General features: G+C 39.3%; 1 protein-coding gene across 2 annotated transcripts; it reads left to right on the top strand.

Annotated features, from left to right (window-relative positions):
* Positions 1–5,899: 5,899 nt before the first annotated feature.
* Positions 5,900–21,122, top strand: LOC101120076 (nuclear envelope pore membrane protein POM 121-like). 2 transcript variants are annotated; one of them, XM_027970707.3, is made up of 2 exons: positions 5,900–9,540; positions 20,941–21,122. In XM_027970707.3, the coding sequence occupies exons 1-2, from the start codon at positions 8,333–8,335 to the stop codon at positions 20,942–20,944; spliced, it is 1,212 nt and encodes a 403-aa protein (XP_027826508.1). In that variant the 5' UTR covers positions 5,900–8,332; the 3' UTR covers positions 20,945–21,122. The 2 variants fall into 2 exon arrangements, with proteins under 2 accessions (XP_027826508.1, XP_060271321.1); XM_060415338.1 differs by lacking the exon at positions 20,941–21,122 and adding an exon at positions 14,498–18,013.
* The last annotated feature ends 895 nt before the right edge of the window (positions 21,123–22,017 follow it).

Raw genomic sequence — 22,017 nt, 5'->3', positions numbered from 1 at the left:
GGCGTGCTGCGATTCATGGGGTTGCAAAGAGTCGGACACGACTGAGGGACTGAACTGAACTGAACTGAAGGTAATTATTGATGTGTATAATCCTGTCACCATTTTTGTTTTGTAGGCCTTTTCCTTGCTTGTGTTTTGTGTCTAGAGAAATTTATTTAGCATTTGTTGTAAAGCTGGTTTGGTGGTGCTGAATTTTCTCAATTTTTTCTTGTCTGTAAAGCTCTTGATTTCTCTTTTGAATGTATATGGGATCCTTGCTGGATGGAGTAATCTAGGTTATTTCTAGGTTGTTTCTTTTTTATCACTTTAAGTATATTCTATCCCTCCATTCTGGCCTGTAGATTTCCTGTTGAAAGTTCAGCTGTTGACCTTACTGGGATCCCCTTATATGCTATTTGTTGCTGTACTACTTCTTTTAATATTTGTTAATTGTGTTTAACTTTTTTAGTTTGTTTAATATGTGCCTTGGTGTATTTCTCCTTGGGTTTATCTTATATGGCACTTCTGGGCTTCCTGAACTTGGGTGGCTTTTCCTTTCCAATGTTGGGGAAGTTGTGTTTTTTTTTTTTTTTAACTATAATCTACTCAAATATTTCCTCATACCCTTTCCTTTGCTTTCTGCTGGGACATTTATGAGTCTCATGTTATGCTTAATGTTGTCCCAGAGGTCTCTGAGACTCTTCTCATTTCCTTTTATTCTTTTTAAAAATTCTGCTCTGCTTCTGTTATTTACACCATTCTATGTTGCTGCTCATTTGTCCATTCTTCTGCCTCAGTTACTCTGATATTGGTTCCTTCTAGTGTATTTTTAATCTGTTATTTTGTTGTTCATCGATGATTGTTCATTCTTTAATTCTTCTAGATCCTTGTTAAACATCTCTAGTATCTTCATTTGTGCCTCCAGTCTATTTATCTGTGCTTCCATTTTATTTTTAAGTTTTTGGATCATCTTTACTATTACTATTCTGAATTTTTTTCATGTAGACTGCCTATTTCCTTTTTATTTGTTTGGTCTTGTTTGTTTTTTACCATGTTTCTTCATCTGCTGCATGTTTCTCTGTCTTTTAATTTTGTTTAATTTACTGTGTTTGGGATCTCATTTCTTCAGGCTGGAAGATCATATTTCTTCCTAATTGTGGAGTCTGTCCCCCATAGGTGTGGTTGGGCCAGTACTTCATGAAAGTTTCCTGTTTGGTGGGATTTGTGCCTGTATTTTGAAGGATGGAGCTGGATCTCATCTCTCTGAAGGGAAGTGCTGTACACAGTAGTGTGTTTTGGGGTGTCTATGGGCTTGGTATGGCCTGCCTGCTAATGTATAGGGTTAGTTTCTGTTTTGCTGAAGTATGGTGTGGGGTACCCAGCACTGGAATTTGCTGAACTTTGGGTGTGGCTTAATCTTGGTGTTGAGATGGAGGTCTTTGGGAGAGCTCTTATCAATTAATGGCCAGTGGTGTCAGGAGTTCTCTTGTGGTTCAAAGTCATGGGCTTGGGTTTCCCGCCTCAGGTTCAGGCCTTACTCCTTACTGTAGCACCAAGACCTCACAAGCCATGCAGCACAGAAGACAAAACCCCAAGACTCTTAGTGAAAGCAACACTCAACAGTCCAGAATACCCAGAGAGACTCACACCAAAGTCCTCCAATATTTCTAGGAATGTCTCTGGACCTGTAGTGGGCAGTATAGGTTCCACTCAGCCTTGTATCTGGCCTTACTCCAGCTTGTACTTGCTCCCAAATTCCACAGTTGCCCCTATGTCTATGCTGCTGCTGCTGCTGCTAAGTCGCTCAGTTGTGTCTGACTCTGTGCCACCCCATAGACGGCAGCCCACCAGGCTCCCCCATCCCTGGGATTCTCCAGGCAAGAACACTGTAGTGGGTTGCCATTTCCTTCTCCAACGCATGAAAGTGAAAAGTGAAAGTGAAGTCACTCAGTCGTGTCCAACTCTTAGCGACCTCATGGACTGCAGCCTACCAGGCTCCTCTGCCCATGGGATTTTCCAGGCAAGAGTACTGGAATGGGGTGACATTGCCTTCTCTGGCCCCTATGTCTATAGTCTCAGGCTAAATGTAGCTATTTAATTCAATGCACCTGTGACTGCTGGAGCCCATTCCCTTTCTATTCTTTGGTCACACAGCCCCGGGTGTTCTGCTTTGGTTTTGGGCCCTGCTCTGCTTATATAGGAGAAGGCAATGGCACCCCACTCCAGTACTCTTGCTTGGAAAATCCCATGGATGGAGGAGCCTGGTAGGCTGCAGTCTATGGGGTCGCTAAGAGTTGGACATGACTGAGTGACTTCACTTTCACTTTTCACTTTCATGCATTGGAGAAGGACATGGCAACCCACTCCAGTGTTCTTGCCTGGAGAATCCCAAGGATGGGGGAGCCTGGTGGGCTGTCGTCTATGGGGTCGCACAGAGTTGGACACGACTGAAGTGACTTAGTAGTAGCTGCTTATATATCACCCTCTGGTGATTGTCTTCTGCCAAGTCATGAGCTGGCGAAGGCAGAGGCTTATTAAGGCTCGCTTTCTCAGTTGGGCTGCGTAAAGACAGGGGTAGAGAAAGGGGTATTACTGCCACAGTTGGGACATTCTGGAGAATGCCTGCACCAAGTAAAGACCTGCCAGCTGTTGTTACTGCCTGAGCAGGTTGTGTGCTCTCCCAGAGGAATTGGCTCCAGTTGTGGGTCCCTAGGAAGAGTGAAGCTGCTTAGACTCCAAGCAAGATATGGGCAGTAACCTGTGTGCTCACAGCCTGGAGGTAGTTGTCATCTCTGGGGTCCTGACTGCATCTGTGGCATTTTGTCTACTGCTTCGGGCAGTTTCCCTGGCTTTGGCAATAATTGTGGCTTGTTTCCTCTTCTGGGGTTGTAAACTGCAGTTGAGGCTAATTCTGCCTGCTGGGAGTCTAACCAGTTTTGCAGGTTTTGTAGACTACCAGTAGGCACTGTGAATGTGGAGAATTAGTATATCCCAGGTAACAAGACCTCTTGCTACTCTGGGATGCTGCCCTTTACTCTTTCAGCTGTTTCACTGCCCACCCCTCCCCACCTCCCCCATATTATCCTCATAGCAGCCAACCCTGTTCCTCTCCCTGTGGTCTGAACCTATGCCTGAGCCTCAAAACCCAGTCCCCACAATCTGCTGTGGATGGAGGTATGCTAGCCACTTCTCAGCTGGGAAGTGTTTCTTGGCAAAGAACACCATAGTGTGTTCTCTGTTTCGCCTTCTGAGTACCCATCATTGCACTCCCCTCTGAGGTTCCAAAGCTCCACCTGGCCAGGCCTGTGCGGAGGTTTCCAAGTGTGTGGAAACTTTTCCTCCTTCATGATTCCCTCCCTGGGTCACAGTCCTCATTCTGAAATCATGTCTACTTTTTAATCTTGATCTTTTGCCCTACCTCATTGTAAGCAGATTGGATTGCCTTTTTGGATGTTCAGGGTCATCTACTAGCATTCAAAAGTTGTTTTGTAGAAGTTGTTCCATTTCAGATGACTTTTCAATCAGTTTGTGGGGAGGAAGGGGATCACTTTGTCTTAATGGAAAATTCTTAAAGAGATGGGAATACCAGACCACCGTACCTGCCTCCTGAGAAATCTGTATGCAGGTCAAGAAGCAACAGTTAGAACCGGACATGGAACAACAGACTGGTTCAAAATTGGAAGAGGAGTATGTCAAGGCTGTATATTGTCACCCTGCTTATTTAACTTACATACAGAGTATATCATGCAAAATGCTGGGCTGGATGAAGTACAAGCTGGAATTAAGGTTATTGGGTCAAATATCAACAGCCTCAGATATGCAGATGATACCACCTAATGGTGTAAAGCAAAGAGGAACTAAAGAGCCTCTTGATGTGCATGAAAGAGGTGAATAAAAAAGTGGTTTAAAACTCAACATTCAAAAAACTAAGATAATGGCAACTGGTCCCATCACTTCAAGGCAAATAGATGGGGAAACAATGGAAACAGTGACAGGCTTTATTCCCTTGGACTCCAAAATCACTGTGGATGGCAACAGCTGCCATGAAATTAAATGACACTTGATCCTTCAAAGAAGAGCTATGACAGACTTGGACAGTGTATTTAAAAGCAGAGCCATCACTTTGCTGACAAAAGTCTATATAGTCAAAGTTATGGTTTTTCCAGTAGTCATGTATGGATATGAGTGCTGGACCATAAAGAAGGCTGAGAACCAAAGAACTTATGCTTTTGAATTGTGATGCTGGAGAAAGCTCTTGAGAGTCCCTTGGACTGCAAGGAGATCAAACTATTCAATCCTAAAGGAAATCAACACTGAATATTCACTCGAAGGACAGATGCTGAAACTTCAGCTCCAAGTTGAAGTTCTAATCAGGCCACCTGATGCAAAGAGCTGACTCACTGAAAAAGACCCTGATGCTGAGAAAGAATGAGGGCAGAAGAAGAAGGGGGCAACAGAGGATTAGATGGTCAGATGGTATCACCAACTCAATAGACATGAGTTTGAGCAAACTCCATGAGATGGTGAAGGACAGGGAAGCCAGGTGTGCTGGAGTCCATGGGGTCACAAATAGTCAGACACAACTTAGTGTGACTGAACAACAACAATGACAAACCTATAGATAGCATCATAATCAACAGTGAAAAGCTGAAAGGGTTCCCTTTAATATCAGGAACAAGACAAAGATATCTACTCTTGATACTTTTATTCAATGTAGTTTTGGAAGTCCTAACTACAGAAACCAGAGAAGGAAAAGAAGTAAAGGGACTCCAAATTGGAAAAGAGGTTAAACTGTCACAGTTTGCATATAAGAAGATCTGAAAGATGCTACCAGAAAACTACTGGAACTCATTAAAGAATTTGGTAAAGTCACAGGTTACAAAATTAATACAGAGAAATCTGCTGCATTTCAATACACTAACAATGAAAGATCAGAACGAGAAATTCAAGAAGAAATTCCATTTATGATTGCATCAGAAAGAATAAAATACCTAGGAATAAATCTACCTCAGGAGACAAAAGACCTGTACTCCAAAAACTACAAGATGCTGATGAAAGAAACCAAAGAAGACATAAACAAATGGAAAGATATACCATGTTCACAGATTGGAAGAATCAGTATTGTCGAAATGACGATACTACCCAAGGCAGTCTAGAGAGTCAATGCAATCCCTGTCAAATTATAATGGCATTTTTCACAGAACTAGAACAAAAATCTCAACATTTGTATGGAGACACAAAAGACCTGAATAGCCAAAGCAATAAATAGAGCTCAAGGAATCAGCCATCCTGGCTTCAGACTATACTACAAAGCTACAGTAATCAAAACAGCATGGTATTGGCACAAAAATAGAAATATAGATCAATGTTGCAGGATAAAAAACTTTGAAATAAGCCCATGCACCTATGGCAGATTAATCTATGACACCAATGACAAAGGTGGCAAGACTACACAATGTTGGAAAGATAGTCTCTTCAACAAATGGTGCTGGGAAAACTGGACAGCTACCTGTAAAAAATGAAATTAGATCATTCTTTAACTCCAAACACAAAAATAAGCTCAAAATGGATTAAAGACCTAAATGTGAGACCAGATACTATAAATTTCCTCAAGAAAAATATGGGCAGAACACTCTCTGACATAAATCACAGCATCATTTTTTCGATCTGTCTTCCAGAATACTGGAGAATAAAACAAAAATAAACAAATGGGACCTACTTAAACTTAAAAGTTGTTGCATAGCAAAAGAAACAATAAACAAAATGAAAAGACCACCTAGAGATTGGGAGAAAATATTTGCAAATGATGTGACTGATAAGGGATTAGTCTCCAAAATTTACAAACAGCTCATGATGCTTAATGGCATCAAAACAAACCAATACAATATTGTAAAGTAAAAAAAAAAAAAAACTAAAAAAAAGCTAAAAATATAAACAAATAAAATGAAAACAAACAAACAAACAAACCCACTCACAAAATGGGCATAAGACCTAAATAGATATTTCCTCCAAAGAAGACATACAGAAGGGCCAATAGACATGAAAAGATGTTCAACATCTCTAAGTATTAGAGAAATGAAAGTCAAGACTACAATGAAATATCACCTCATGCAAGCCAGAATGGTTATCAACGAAAAACTCACAAAGAATAAATGCTGGAGAGAAGGTAACTCTCCTGTGCTGTTGGTGGGAATGTAAATTGATATAGCCACTATGGAGAACAGTATGGAGGTTCCTCATAAAGCTAAAAGTAGAGCTACCATATGACCCTGAAATCCCACTCTTGGACATATATCCAGAGAAAAAGCATGATCCAAAAGGATGCATACATCCCAATGTTCATTGCAGTACTGTTTACAATAGCCAAGACATGGAAGCAACCTAAATGTCCATTGACAGAGGAATGGATAAAGGAATGGATAAAGATCCCATTGTACATACACATAATGGAATATTACTCAGACATTGTAGAGAATGAAATAATGCCATTTGCAGCAATGTGAATGGACCTGGAGCTTATCATACTGAGTGAAGTAAGTCAAAGAAGGAGAAATATTGTATGACTTCCTTTATATGCAAAATCTAAAATGACATGATACAGATGAACTTACAAAACAGAGAGAGACTCACAGACTTAGAGAACGAATTAATGGTTGCTGGGAGGAAGGGATAATTAGAGACTGGGATGAACATTACACACTGCTATATTTAAAATGGATAACCAACAAAGAGCTAGTGTATAGCATATGAAACCCTCTGCTCAATGTTATGTAGCAGTCCGAATGGGAGGGGAGTTTGGGGAGAATATATATGTATGGCTGAGTCCCTTAGCTATTCATCTGAAATGATCACAACCTTGTTAATAGGCTACACCCCAATACAAAATACAAAGTTAAAAAAATTAATGGTTGAAAAATTCCTTTAGAAAATTTTTATTGGATAACAAATTTTAATGTGTCTATTATTAAGATTTATTTCTTTAACTGAGGAATGGATTACCTTCAAATACCTGGAATAATTCCATTCATATTGTGGTAGTATATCCAACCATCATGACATTTTCTCTTATTTCATTTTTAAAAGGACTTTGAAGCACAGCAGACAGATAAAAAACATTGGGAGATTGTCAATATTGTTTATTTTTTTTTTTTTTTTGCATAAAGATGAAAGTCAAACTCCTGAATTTTATAACCCACTAGAATATTTAGTTAAACTATAGCCCTTTGGATGCTGGTTACACAAAATCATACTTCCCTTCTCTGCTTGCTGAGCACAGCACTGACTGGAATAACTCCTTTGAACAACTACCTGGTCTAGTAAAATGTCAAGCATCATTCACTAAGTGATGATAATCCAAAATAAGGCAAAATGATTTCAAAATAAAACAAAAAACAACCAAATCAAAGTGAGTGTAGCTATGAAAACATCAAAGATTTTTAAATAGCCTGAGTATTCTAATGTATTCACCTTTCAACTAATACTAACTGCAGTCAGAATACTTACAGAGAGCCAAATTCTGGGTTCTAATTTGAATTGCCAGGTCCCTTCTCCCATCCATAGACACAGACTTACTGAAAAGGAATGACACAAAGCCCTGCAGCATTTGCTGAGGGGCAGAAAGCAAAGATTAGGGTCATGGCAAAGTACGACCTTCAAAATTCAAGTTTAAGTCCCAGATAACACTGCTCCTGGGTATAGAGCTGTCTAAAAAGATACCAATTCTCTACTTCTGGTCATTGTAAACTGTTTTGGAAACCTTACTTTCCAGGGGAGGAGGATGGGGTGGGGTATCAGAAAAGTAAGATTCACGGGAAAGGATACAGGATGGGGAGCATCCACTCTGGCTTCCCGCGTCCAGCTGGTTCCCTCCTGCTGTCTTGGACACCTGGGTGGCTATGCCCCCAGGATCTCGGTGGCACGGGGTTAGAACGGCTTTCCCCTAGAGTATCCGGTGCTGACCCCGGAGATGCAGCATAGAGTGGGCGCTGCTGAGCCCGGAGCCATTAGGTTTGGGGAACACTGCCAGTCACCTTCCCGCGACGGAGCTGGAGCCTGGTTGCGGGAAGTGCGGCTGCGCCCAGGGAGCCGGTACTCCAGGCGCCAACACCTGCGCCCCGCAGACACCTGCGCCCCGCGGACACCTACGCCGCATCCGGCAGGAAGCACCCGGGTGCGCTTACCCCTCCCTCGTGCAGGCCTAGCGTCCTCTTTCTTCGCTCACGCGTTCCAACGACGCGTCACAGGCACCACCCAACAGTAAGCGCTTTGCCTGGCACCCCTTAGGCAGCTAACGGAAATCTCTCTGAGCCACTAGACTCCATTTGAGGGTGCCGACAGTGCAGAATTGCGCCTCATGGGCTGTTACCTTAGCCGGCCTCGCCCTCGCCCGTGGTCACCTGCTCTGCCGGGCGGGGACCAGCCAGAGAGCCCCGAGTGCCTCGGGCCCGCGCACACCGCCAGCCGTGTTCCCCCAGCTTGCCGGGTTCACTCGGGGGCCCCAACTCTGGACCTGGCTCGAAGGCTGTCCTTTGAGGGTCTCATGGCTTCACCCCGTCGTCGTCTGTACCGTCGCGGGTTTGTCCTAGTCCATCGGCGGCAATATTCAATCCAGCAAGCCCGGTGTTTATTTTGGGGGTTTTTTTCCTCTGTGCCCCGGAGTGGCCATCAGAAGCCATTGCCGTCTGCTTGCAGTTCCAACATGTTCCACACCTCAGTAATCCTGAGGATGGCATCCGCAAAGGGCAAACTGACGCTCCGTTTGCCTCTGAAGCAGACAGTCATCTGTACATGGTCTTCATTTTCTGTTCACCTCCCAAACCTTTGTGTAAAGGAGATTCTGGTGAGGGCCCTAGAAGAGAGTGGTCAACTGAGAGGAAAGGAAGAGAAGGACCTGACAGCCTTGGCTGAGAGCAGAAAGGGGCTAGCAAAGCAAAAGAAAGGGCACTCAGCCCAGGAGAGTCAGGATAAACAGAGAAGGGGCTCGAATCCAGGTGGGAATGCACAGTCCGCGTTTAGACGCCTCATGATCAACGGGGTCCTCTCTTCCTTTGTGCCCAGGCCTGGACCTCTGGTTCTCTGTTCCAAGAGCTCGGAAGATATCCTGATTAGGAAATCCCAGACCTATTTTTTGAGTTCACGCAGCAAACGAAATGCCATCACCAGTTCATACAGCTCCACAAGAGGTTTCCCACAGCTCCAGAGGAGTGGTCCAGGTGCAGCCAGACTCCTGGGCCCAGAGTCATCGCATCTTCATGAGCTCTCAGAGAAAACCAGCGAGGAAGGCCATCGGCCTAACCCTTCAGCCTCAATGGAACCTCAGAGGAAGATCGAGGATGAAAAATTTGCAGATGGCCACTTAAGAAAGAAACAAAACTTAAATTGGTCACAGTCATCCGACAGTTCCAGGCCCCGCAAACGCAAGATTCCTCTGCTGCTACCCACCAGGAGAAATGGCCCACTGATCCTTCCCCCACCCCTCCAGATAGGTTATCCAGTCACTGCTGAAGACCTTGACCTAGAGAAGAGAGCTGCAATCCAGTGGATTAACAACGTCTTGGAGGGGTAAGACTGAAACCATCTAGTCTGCAGAACCCCTCAGCCTTCTATTCTGCCAGCTCCCAGCTCTAATTCACAGTGGAGGAGCTTCTGGAAGATATAGAGCTTCCCAGGCCCAGTGGCCTTCTTTTAGTTGGTTGGAGTAGCCATCTCTATGAGATATTTTGTCTGGGTTTTCCCTGTTTGTCTTGCTCCACTTGGCTTAAAAAATTGGTTCCATTTTCCTGGCCCACCAGGGCCTGTTCCCCAGTACTTTGCTGCTTGGCCCCTCAGTGGTTCCTTGGAGAAGCAGTGCAAGACCATCAGAGTCCAGCTTTGCTCTTGAGGGAACCCAGAGTGCTGCTCCTGTGAGCCCACTTCCCTACCAAGTCAGTTCTCTCCAGAGAGACAACATAACATTCTTATCATCTTTCTGTCAGAAGTGCACCTGGAACTTGGGCAGCTGGAGGTTGTTAGTCTGGCCTGACCCAGTGGTCAGCATCCTTGCAGCAGCAGAGGGAAGCTTTGAACCAGTTTCCCTCCAGGCAGGAGCAAGCAGGATGCCCACTGCTGCAATCGCTGCCTTTTCCTGCCTTCCCCATTTTCTTAACTGGGGCCTGGTTCATCTTTCTTAAAATCTCTATATTCTCTCTCTGAACATTTGGTACCACATAGATACTCAGTTGATGAACAAAGTCATATATGTTGCATACATATAGTCACATGTATTTATACATGTCATTTATATATTAATATAGTCATATAATATATATTATGTGTATGTGAGGTGAAAGTCAGTCATGTTCGACTCTTTGTGACCCCCATGGACTATAGAGTCCATGAAATTCTCTAGGCCAGAATACTGGAGTGGGTAGCCTTTCCCTTCTCCAGGGGATCTTCCCAACCCAGGGATCAAACCCAGGTCTCCTGCATTGCAGGCAGATTCTTTAGCAGCTGAGCCACAAGGGAAGCCTGTATTATGTGTACATGTATATACATATGTATATATTATATATAACTTATGAGAATACATAGTTCATATACATCATATATTAAATATGTATAATATATATGTATATTGTTTAGTCCCTCTGTCCTGTCTGACTCTTTCGTGACACCACAGACTGTAGGCTGCCAGGCTCAATCTGTCCATGGGATTTTCCAGGCAAGAACACTGGAGTGGCTTGCCATTTCCTTCTCCATATATGTATATATGTATGTATAATATTAGTATATGATTATATTCATAATAATCAATACTTAATATAGGTAATGTTACATACTCATATGTAATATGTGTTAATATGACCATGTACATTACATATGTGTTTATAACATATATGTATGTGTTTAATACATTATGTATAGAATACATGTGAATTACATTACATATAATAGTATGTATTGAATACATATATGATCTTTGCTAATTTATCAAGTATTCCTGCCTGTGCTTTTTGAATTCACAGTGAAGGAAGAAGTGACTAGCATGAGTGGCCAGACTTTTAACTCTAGGTTTTCTGTGGCCCAGTCAGAAAAGCTGGAACCACTTTATGTCTCTAGATGCTGAGTCCTGATTTCTATGTTTTGAAAAGGCACTTGCCTTTTTTCTCTCTGCTTGTCATCTGCCCACTTGACTTAACTATGGGTTGGATCATGCCTAGTGTATGTTAAGAAGTTACTTGTGACAACTTTAGTTTTTAAAAAAGAATTGAATTTGATATAATTTTAGACTTACAAGAATAGTAGAGAGAATCCCCAACTAGTCTTCACTGAACTTCTCCTAATGTTAATATCTTACAGAACAGTTGTTGAAACCAGGAAATTAACATTGTTGCAATGCTATTAGCTAAACTTCAGACTTTAAACATATTTCCTCATTTTTCCAGTAAAATTTTCTTCCTGTGCCAGTATAATCTCACATTTCATTTAGTTGCCATGTCTCCTTAGTTTCCTCCAAACTGTGACCATTACTCTATCTTAATGTCTTCTGTGACCTTTATACATTTGTAGAGTACCAGTTAAGTATTTTGTAGAATTTTCCTCAATTTGGATTTGTCTGCTGTTTTATCATGAGTGTACATTGAGGTTTTGAATTTTTAAGAGAAAATCACACGCTTGTGATGTCTCATCCTCAGCACATGGGAAATGTTAATCTTGATCACAATTAAAGTGGTGTCTGGCCAGGGTCCTCCTCTGAATAGCTACTATTTCTCTCTAGTACATATTTAGGAGGGTCTTACGTTGATGTGACACAAAAATCCTGTTTATCCTTAAACTTTCACCACTAATTTTGCCATCATCAGTGGATCTTGCCTGAAGCAATTATCATTGTGGTGTTCCATGGTGATTTTATATCTTTCTTGTTCTACATTTGATTAGAATTATTCTCTGAGGCAGAGTTCTCTGCATTTATATATTCAGTCACTTATATCTGTATGGTCTCATCAATATTTCTTTTATTATTTGGGCTATGTCTAATATGATCACTGTTGATTTTATTGCTCACATTGTTCCAGATTTGATCATTATGAGTTCTTTCAGATTATCTCCTGAGTCCTTTAAAATGCCTGCATCTTCCTCCCCACTTGTCTCAAGGATTCCTTTACCTTTTAGCCCCATAAGGTATTCCAGAATTATCTTATATTTTACCTGCCCCAGTTCTGGAGTCAACCACTCTTCTAAGAAGCTTTGGTTCATTTTATTGGAGAAGAAATTAAAAAAAAACCTGGGGGTTCAGGTGTTGTTATGGCTACTAGGGAATCTTTGCTTCTAAGTCCTCTCAACAGACAGAATTGGAAATGTATGTTCCCATTTATACACTTGTATCTATTTCTGTATGCTGTGTGTGTACACGTGTGTGTGTGCAAAAGAGATAATACTGATACCTCTAACTAATGTAGTGCACAGTCAGGGTTCATCTTAGAAATGTTCCTCTTTGCTTATGTGTAACTTCTTCAACAGTTTCTCCAGAGAAATCTGGTCTAATTATAACTTTAATTACTTATTTGTTCAATCCAGAATGCACATAGTTTCACAATTGGCAGCCCTGTGAGCAGCTCAGCAAAGTGTTCATGTACAATTCTTTCTGTATATAGCCTTGCAGCATCCAGGCCAACATTGCTTTTAAAAACTACCTGGTTTAGCTTCTTTCAGCAACTGTGCAGCGAGGTTATGTGTACGACATTTAGATTCACTTGTCATTGTCTACATTCCATTTTGGGCTCCTGCAACAACCTGGTTGATTTTAATTTTCAAAGTGAACTCAAGTCATTGTGGTATAAAATTTGTTTACATTTTTTGAGTATTTTTGTGTCTGTATTCATGAGTGATGCTGATCTTAAATTTTCTTTTCTTGTGATGTCTTTATCTGATTTTGGTATCAAAAAATACTGCCCATACAGAGTGAGTTGGGAAGGCTTCCTCCCTCTACTTACAGAAAGGGTGGTACAATTTTTTCTTAAAATATTTGGGAGGATTAACCAATGAAGCCATTTGGGCACAGGTTTTTATTTTTGGGAAAATTTTCGATTATTAATTCAATCTCTTGTTATAGGTCTAAGGTTTTCTAATTCTTCTTGAGTCAGTTTCAGTAAACTGGTCACTTTCTGGAGACTTTGCCTACTTCATCTAAGTTGTATAATTTATTGGCATGAAATTGTGCTATTTTCTTATAATTCTAATATCTCTAATGTAGGAGAGGATATCCTTTCTTGAATTCCTAATTTTGTTAATCATTGTCTTCTCTCTGTATCTCTTTCTCTCTTATTCTTGCCCTTTCTCTCTTTCACTGTGGCTAAAAATTTATAAATTGTGTTGATTTTTTTAAAAGTCAGTTTTTGTGCTTTTCATTTTGTCTATTTTGCTGTTTTCTATTTCTATTTTAGGCTCTAATCTTTACTATTTCTTTCATTCTTCTTCCTTTAGGTTTGATTTTCTCTTCTTTTACTATTTCTTAAATTGAAAGACTAGGGTATGGATTTGAAAGTTCTCTCTAATAAACTTTTAAATGATGTAATTGATATAACATGCACAGAGGAGCCTGGCAGGCTACAGTTTATGGGGTCGCAAAGAGTAGGACACAACTGAGCAGGTAACACTTTATTTTCACTTATATAAATTTAAGGTATAAACCTAATGTTGATTTGATACATTTATGTATAGTAATATGATTCCCATTGTAATGATAATTAACACTTCCTTCATGTTGTATAACTATCATTTCTTTCTAGTGGTTGGAATTATTAAGATCTGTCTCTTGTCAAGTATGATTACAATAATACAATATTATTGTCAGTATTCACTATACTGTGCATTAGAATTGTAGAAATTACTGGCTTCTTGTTGCAAATTTGTACCCTTAAATAGCATCTCTCCTATCTCACCATCCCCTAGCTTTTGGTAACCACTATTTTAGTCTGGTTTTATGACTTTGGCCTTTTAAGATTACACATATAAGTGATATCATATAGTATTTGTCTTTTCTTGTCTGACTTATTACTTAGCATAATGTCCTCAAGGTCCATCCATGTTGTTGCAAAGGTGTACTTCTTACTCATGACTAAAAAATGTCCCCTTATGTATATACCACATCGTCCTTATCCATTCCTCCTGCAATGGGCATGTGGATTGTTTCCATATCTTGGCTATTATGAATTATACTATAATAAATATCAGAGTAAAGACATCTCTTTGAATCTTGTTTTCATTTCCTTTGAGTACATACCCAGATGTAGCTCTATTTTTATTTTTTTTGGAGAACCTTCATACTGTTTTCCATAATGCATGATCTAGTTTACAATTCCACCACCAGTATACAAAGATTCTTTTTTCCCCATATCCTAGACCAATACTTGTTATCTCTTGTCTTTTTCATTGAAGTATAGTTGATTTATAATGCTATATTAGTTTCAACTGTTCAAAATTGGGAAAGGGGTACATCAAAGCTGTATATTGTCACCTTGTTTATTTAACTTACATGCAGAGTTCATCATGTGAAATGCCAGGCTAGATGAAGCACAAGCTGGAATCAGGATTGCCAGGAGAAATATCAATAACCACAGATATGAAGATGACACCACCATTATGGCAGAGAGTGAAGAGGAGCTTAAGAGCCTCTTGATGAAGGTGAAAACGGAGAGTGAAAAAGCTGGCTTAAAGCTCAACATTCAAAAAGCTAAGATCAGGGTATCTGGTCCCATCACTTCATGGCAAATAGCTAGAGAAAAAAAGGAAACAGTGACAGACTTAATTTTCTTGGGCTCCAGAATCACTGTGGATGGTGACTGCAGCCATGAAATTAAAAGATGCTTGCTCCTTGAAAGAAAAGCTATGACAAACCTAGACAGCATATTAAAAAAGAGAGAAATCACTTTGCTGACAAAAGTCAAAGCTATGGTTTTTCTAGTAGTCATGTGTGGATGTGAGAGATGGACCATAAAGAAGCCTGAGTGCCAAAGAATTGATGCTTTTGGACTGTGGTGCTGGAGAAGACCACTCTTGAGAGTCCCTTGGACAGCAAGGATATCAAACTACTCAATCTTAAGGGAAATCAACCCTGAATATCAATTGGAAGGACTGATGCTAAAGCTGAAGCTCCAATACTTTGGCCACCTGATGTGAAGAACCGACTCATTGGAAAAGACCGTGATGCTGGGAAAGATTGAAGGCAGGAGGAGAAGGGGGCAACAGAGGATGAGATGGTTCGATCACATCAACAACTCAGTGGATATGAGTTGAGCAAACTCTATGAGATGTTGAAGGACAGGGAGGCCTGGCCTGTTATAGTCTGTGGGGTTGCAATGAGTCAGACAAGACTGAGCAACAAAGTTTCAAGTGTACAATATAGTGATTCAGTATTTTCAGATTATGCTCTATTTAAATTATTGGTTATATTCTATGTACATCCTTTATTCCATTATATCCTTGTCAGACATGACTTAGCAATTGAACAGCAACCTAGTATTGATAGTTTGTATCTCTTAATTCCTTTTCCTTATGCCCCTCCTCCCAACACTCTCCCCACTGGAGAGACAAAGTATTTATACCAATAGTTTGTCCACTCTATGTCTGTTTTCATTTTGTTATATTTATTTGTTTAATTTTTTAAGTTCTACATTTAAGTTAAACATATAGTATTTGTCTTTCTGTCTTACTTCACTAATCATAACACTCTCCAGGTACATCAATGTTGTACAAATGGAAAAATTTTATTCTTTTTATGTGTGTATCTTGTTGGTCTTTTCATCTGTTGATGGACACTTAGAGTACTTCCATATCTTAGCTATTGTAAATATGATGTTATGAACTTTGGGGTGCACATATCTTTTCAAAGTAGTGTTTTTGTTTTGGATATATACCCAGGAGTGGAAATATTGGATCATATGGTCATTCTATTTTTAATTTTTTGAGGAACCTCCATACAGTTTTCCATGGTGGTTTACCAATTTAAATTCTCTCCAAAGTGGGCTAGCATTTCCTATTTTCCACATCTTTACCTATATTGTTTGTTAAAATTTTTGATGATAGCATTTCTGACAGATAAGAGATGATGAGTCATTGTGGTTTTGATTTGCATTTCCATAATGATTGGTGATGTTGAGCATCTTTTCATGTGCCAATTTGCTATCTGTATGCCTTCTTTGGAAAATGCCTATTCAGGTCTTCTGTTCATTTTTAAAGTTTGTTATTTAAAATTTTTTTGTTATTTTAAGTATTAACCACTTATCAGACATATCATTTGGAAATATCTTCTCCCATTCAATAGTTTGTCTATGCTGTATGGTGGGTTACTTCACTGTGCAAAAACTTTTAACTTGAATTAGAATCCATTTGTTTATTTTTGCTTTTGTTTCCCTTGCCTGAGGAGGCAGATCTAATAAATACTGCTAAGATTTATGTCAAAGAGTGTACTGCCTATGTTTTCTTCTAGGAGTTTTATGATTTCTGATCTGAAGTTTAGGTCTTGAATCCATTTTGAGTTTCCTTTTGTATGTGATGTGAGAAAATGTTCTAATTTTATTCTTCTACATGTAGCTGTTCAGTTTTCCTAGCACCACTTATTGAAGAGACTTCTTCCCATTGTATGTTTTTGCCTCCTTTGTTGTAGATCAGTTGACCATAGTTCATGACTTTATTTTTGGGCTTTCTATTGTTCAACTGATCTATGTGTTCTTTTGGTGCCAGTACCATACAGTTTTGATTACTATGGCTTTGGAATATAGTCTGAAGTTAGAGCGTGTGATTCCTGAAGCTCCATAGCATTGGCTATTTGGGGTCTTTTGTGTTTTTCATACAAATTTTAGGACTATTTGTTTTAGTTCTGTGAAAAATGTCATGAGGGTTTTCTTTTTTTAAAAATAGGGATTGCAGTTGATGTGTAGATTGCTTTGAGTAGTGTGGCCATTTCAACAATAGTAACTCCTCCAACCCATGAATATGGATATCTGTCCACTTATTTGTATCATCTTCAATTTACTTCATCAATGCCGCCTAAGGTCTGCCTAGTCAAGGCTATGGTTTTTCCAGTAGTCATGTATGGATGTGAGAGTTGGACTGTGAAGAAGGCTGAGCACCAAAGAATTGATGCTTTTGAACTGTGGTGTTGGAGAAGACTCTTGAGAATCCCTTGGACTGCAAGGAGATCCAACCAGTCCATTCTGAAGGAGATCAACCCCGGGATTTCTTTGGAAGGAATGACGCTAAAGCTGAAACTCCAGTACTTTGGCCACCTCATGCGAAGAGTTGACTCACTGGAAAAGACTCTGATGCTGGGAGGGCTTGGGGGCAGGAGGAGAAGGGGATGACAGAGGATGAGATGGCTGGATGGCATCACTGACTCGATGGACGTGAGTCTGAGTGAACTCCGTGAGTTGGTGATGGACAGGGAGGCCTGGCACGCTGCGATTCATGGGGTCACAAAGAATTGGACACGACTGAGCGACTGAACTGAACTGGACTTCATCAATGATTTATAGTTTTCTAAGTATAGGTCTTTCATTTCCTTGGCCAAGTTCATTCCTATGTATTTTATTCCTTTTGATGCAACTGTAATTGTTTTTTTTTGTTTTGTTTTGTTTTGTTTGGTTTTCTCTTTCTGATACTTTGTTATCAGTGTATAGATAAACAATTGATATCTATATATTAATCATGTAACCTGGAATTTTGCTGAATTATTTTTTAGTTCTGATAGTATTTTGGTGATGACTTTAGTAATTTCAGTATACAATATCATGTCATCCATAAACAGTGACAGTTTTACTTCTTGCCTTCCAATCTGCATGACTTCTTGTCTGATTTCTATGGCTTGGAGTTACAATATTATGTTAAATACACATGGCAAGAGTAGGCATCCTTGTCTTGTTTCTGAATTTAGAAGAGAAATTTTCAGTTTTTCACCATTGAGTTCTTTTAACATTTGAAAAATTTTGTGCCACTTTGGACTTCATTGTTTTGGAAGATAAATCTGCTGTCATTAAAATTTGCATTTCTTTTTGTACAATATCTTGTTTCTGTTTTAAAATTTTATCTTTGTTAGTTTTCAGAAGTTAAATTATGCTGTACATTGATATGGATATTTTTATTGTTATTTTTAATGTTTTTGGATTGGCTCAGTTTTTTGAATCTGATTTATGTATTTTGACAAATTTGTGACATTCTCAGCCATTATTTTCTCTGATACTTGTTCAACACTGTGTCTTCTCTTTCTGAGGCTCTGATGATATAAGTTCTAGACCCTTTGTTATAGTCCCTCAAGTTGCTAAGGCTCTGTCTTTTTTGTCTATGTTCTCTCTGTTAAAATTGCACAACTTGTGATTTATTTTCAAGTTTATTGATTCTATCCTCTGTCATCTTCACTTCTATTGAGTCCATCTATCAGGTTGAAAAAAATTTAGCTGATGTAGTTTTCAGGTGTATTATTTCCATTTGATTGCTTCCATTTTGTCCTTTATATAACTTCTATCTTATTGCTTAAATATTATTTTTTCAGTTGTTTCAAGAGAATTTGTAATTGATTATTGAAATGTATTCATGATGGCAAATTTAAAATCCTTGTGTGACAGTTCTAACTTTCAACTTGATGCTGGTGTCAGTCGATTGTTTTTTCTCACTGTTTATGGTTTCACTGGCTTTTGGCATGAGGCAGGTTTTTGTGTTGTATCCTTGATATTTTGGTTATTATGCTTAGATACTCCTATTTTTTAAATATGAATTTATTAATTTTAATTAGAGGCTAATTACTTTACACTATTGTATTGGTTTTGCCATACATCAAAATGAATCTGCCACGAGTGTCTTTTACTTAGAAGGCAATTTTGCTGTTTAGGTTTAGCTTGTAAGTTGACCTATTTTGTGAACTTGACAGTTTAGCTTCCTGAACCCTGGAAATATTCCTGCTATTCTGATCTGCTTCATTCTTCTGGGATCTCTGTCAATTCCTGCTGGTGCTGTAAGTGGGAACATAAAGGTGTTTCCTGGCTTGTCTAGTGTCTGTGGGCCATCACCTGTTGAACAGGGAAGAAGGTGAGTCAAAAGCCGTTGCTCCTGTGTATCTTTATGCTGCTGGTGGAAGTCAGGGAGACAATGGCTTTGCTGTCGGTATTTGGAGCTTTTGTGGGCAGTTGACGCTGCTTGCTGGTAACTCAGCTGGGGATGCAGGTTTGGACTCTTACTCAATCTGTTTGGCTTCTTGTTTCTTATCCTTTGGCCAAAAAGATCAGCCTTTTTACTGTTGGTGGGTTTTGTTTTTTACCTATCTGGTAGTTCCAGGTTTCAAAACTCCCTGTATCAAGTCCTGGGTATATGTGAGACCAAATAATAATAATAATACAAAGAAAGAAAAGAAAGAGAAAACCCTACAGGAAAACCCTGTATTATTCTTCAAGTTCTGAGATCCCTAGTCAGTCTGATTTCTTTTTTCCAGCCTTCAGAGTTCTTTTATTATTGTCTGTGTAATAATTTCCAAGATACTTAGTTTCATTAGAAAGGATAAGTGGGGAAAAGTAAGACAACACTGTCTATTATGGAGCTGGTGATTTTAACATTGCTTTTTGAGGAGAGGATTTGGTGACCACCTTGCTCTCCCTTCTGAAAGCCCCACCCCCAAATCAGTCTCATTATAGCTTTTCTAATGAAAGTTACATTTATTGCACTGTTGTATTCTCTTCTCAATGGTCCTGCATGTGTGGAAGCTAAGTTGCTTTGGTTGTGTCTAACTTTTTGTGACCCTATGGACTATAGCCTGCCAGGATCCTCTGTCCATGGGATTCTCCAGGCAAGAATACTGGAGTGGGGATGCCCTCCTCCAGGGGATCTTCCTGACCCAGGGATCAAACCATGTCACATGTCTCCTGCATTGACAGGTGGGTTCTTTACCACTAGCATCACCTGGGAAGCCCCTCAATGGTCCTAGCACAGTCCAAACATCCATCAATTATTCCCATGTATCAGTATTTCTTATAATTTAGATACTTGTCTTTTTAAAATAAGGAAATTAATTATATAATTATTTTTATATTATTATAATTATATAAAGTTATTATATAATAATTATACAATATATGATTATACATTATATAATATAAATTATATACACTTGTCTTTTTAAAATAGGAAATTATATAGCTATTTTAATATTATAATAATTGTTTAATGTATAATTATATAATTATAAAATAAAATATAATTATTGTGATTATATTATATATTATATAAATTATACATATAAATATATATTATATAAATTACATATTACATATTATAATTATATATTATATATATAGAAATAATATATTATCTTTGATTATATAATATATAAATATATAAAATTATAAAATGTTATTATATTATATAATATATTGTATATAATTATAATAATTATAAAACATATAATTATATAACATAATTATAATATATTCATATAATATAATATTATACAATTATTTTTCTTGCATTCCTGGTCTAATCCCTAGATCTACCTTTATTCTTGCTGAAATTTTTCTTCAGTAGTTCGTTTAGTGAGGTTATATGGGAATAAGCTCTCTTAATCTTTTTTCATCTTCAATGATTTTTGTTGGCACTTACTTTTAAAAGATAATAAGGATAGGTATAAAGTGTTGGGATTGATACATAAATCCCCTCACCACCTTTATATTAGGGCATGGTCATCTGAAGACACTAAGTTTTGAGTCCATTGGGCAAGTGCAGTTCCAAGGATAAGAGTTTGTGTTCTGGTTTCAGGGTCCATCATCCTGACCTCAAATGTAGGCTCTTGTACACTCCAGTATGTGTCTTGGAAAAGATATTGATCCTCTGTTTACCTACAGATGAAATGGAGATAATCATAAGTGAGCGTTATATCAAGTACTTTTTGTTTATGATTCCACTGATTCTTTTTCACACAGTCACAACCATTTTTATCTTTTACAGATGATGGAACTAAGACCCTAAACAATCAAATGACTTGAGAATAGTGACATCATGATTCATCTGCATAGGCTCCAATCTTCAAACACAAATACCTAAGCTGTACTCTTTTCTTGTAGCGCAATATCACATTCCATGTAGAGTCATTTTGATACTTAAATAAAGTAATCAATCTGAAGTGCTAACTGTAGTGTCTGACTTATGTGTTTGGTTCATGTTATCACTTATTATGATTAGTTTTCTCTTCTGTTGATCGCATCTGTCCCACTTTAGAGAATCCTCCTACTTCACTTGGCTGTCATGAGAATGTTCATGTGTCAGCTGACATGCTGGCTCAGGAGGCTCCTCAAACTTTCACTTCTCAAGGAGCTACAAGCAGTTCCACCTCCCATGCAAAGCTTGGGGGAAGTGCCCCTTCCTCCTTCTGGAACACACTCTGTATCATGCTACCGAAGCATCTGTATTTGTATCCAGAGCGTCATAAAACTCCTTTCTCAGTGACACTATCAACGTCAACCTCTGACCCCTCTCTCTACATAAATGTTCAAGTCAGATACATGGGACAGGTTGAGGACAGATACCAATTCATTGTCCTGCACACGCATTACTTCTCTCTTGCCTCTGTTTTCCTCAGATTTCACTTGTCTCTCCATCCCACTTCCAGCCACTGATCTTCTCAATCACAAACTTTATCAAATCCAATTTAGTTTGCTATTCTGGAATAGTGAAAGCCAGGGCAGAGCTTCAACTGTTTAAGAGAATAGGGGTCAGAGATAAAGAAGAGCAGAAGGCTGAGGCATGATGGGACACCAACACTGGAGCAGAAGTGCCTCTATGAGGCTATGCCAGAGGAAGGCTAGATTGTTCTGGATTGGGACAAGGAAAGATCAGGTGGAGGGGGAACCTAGTGTTAGGTGGAGAGAAAAAGTGATCCCCCCCCCCAGACCATCCCCTATGGGCCCCTTCATGGGTATGGTGGATGAGGAGTTCCCATAGCAGTCTGTCCTGGGTGAGAGTCACCGATTGTGGAATGACAGACACTGGGCAGGCAAAATATGGCCCTTGTTGCTTAGGGTTGAA

This window comes from Ovis aries, chromosome 5 (assembly GCF_016772045.2).
Source record: "Ovis aries strain OAR_USU_Benz2616 breed Rambouillet chromosome 5, ARS-UI_Ramb_v3.0, whole genome shotgun sequence".
Taxonomy (NCBI): domain Eukaryota; kingdom Metazoa; phylum Chordata; class Mammalia; order Artiodactyla; family Bovidae; genus Ovis; species Ovis aries.
The sequence above is the reverse complement of the archived record's forward strand: the minus strand, read 5'-3'. Positions and strand labels throughout refer to the sequence as shown.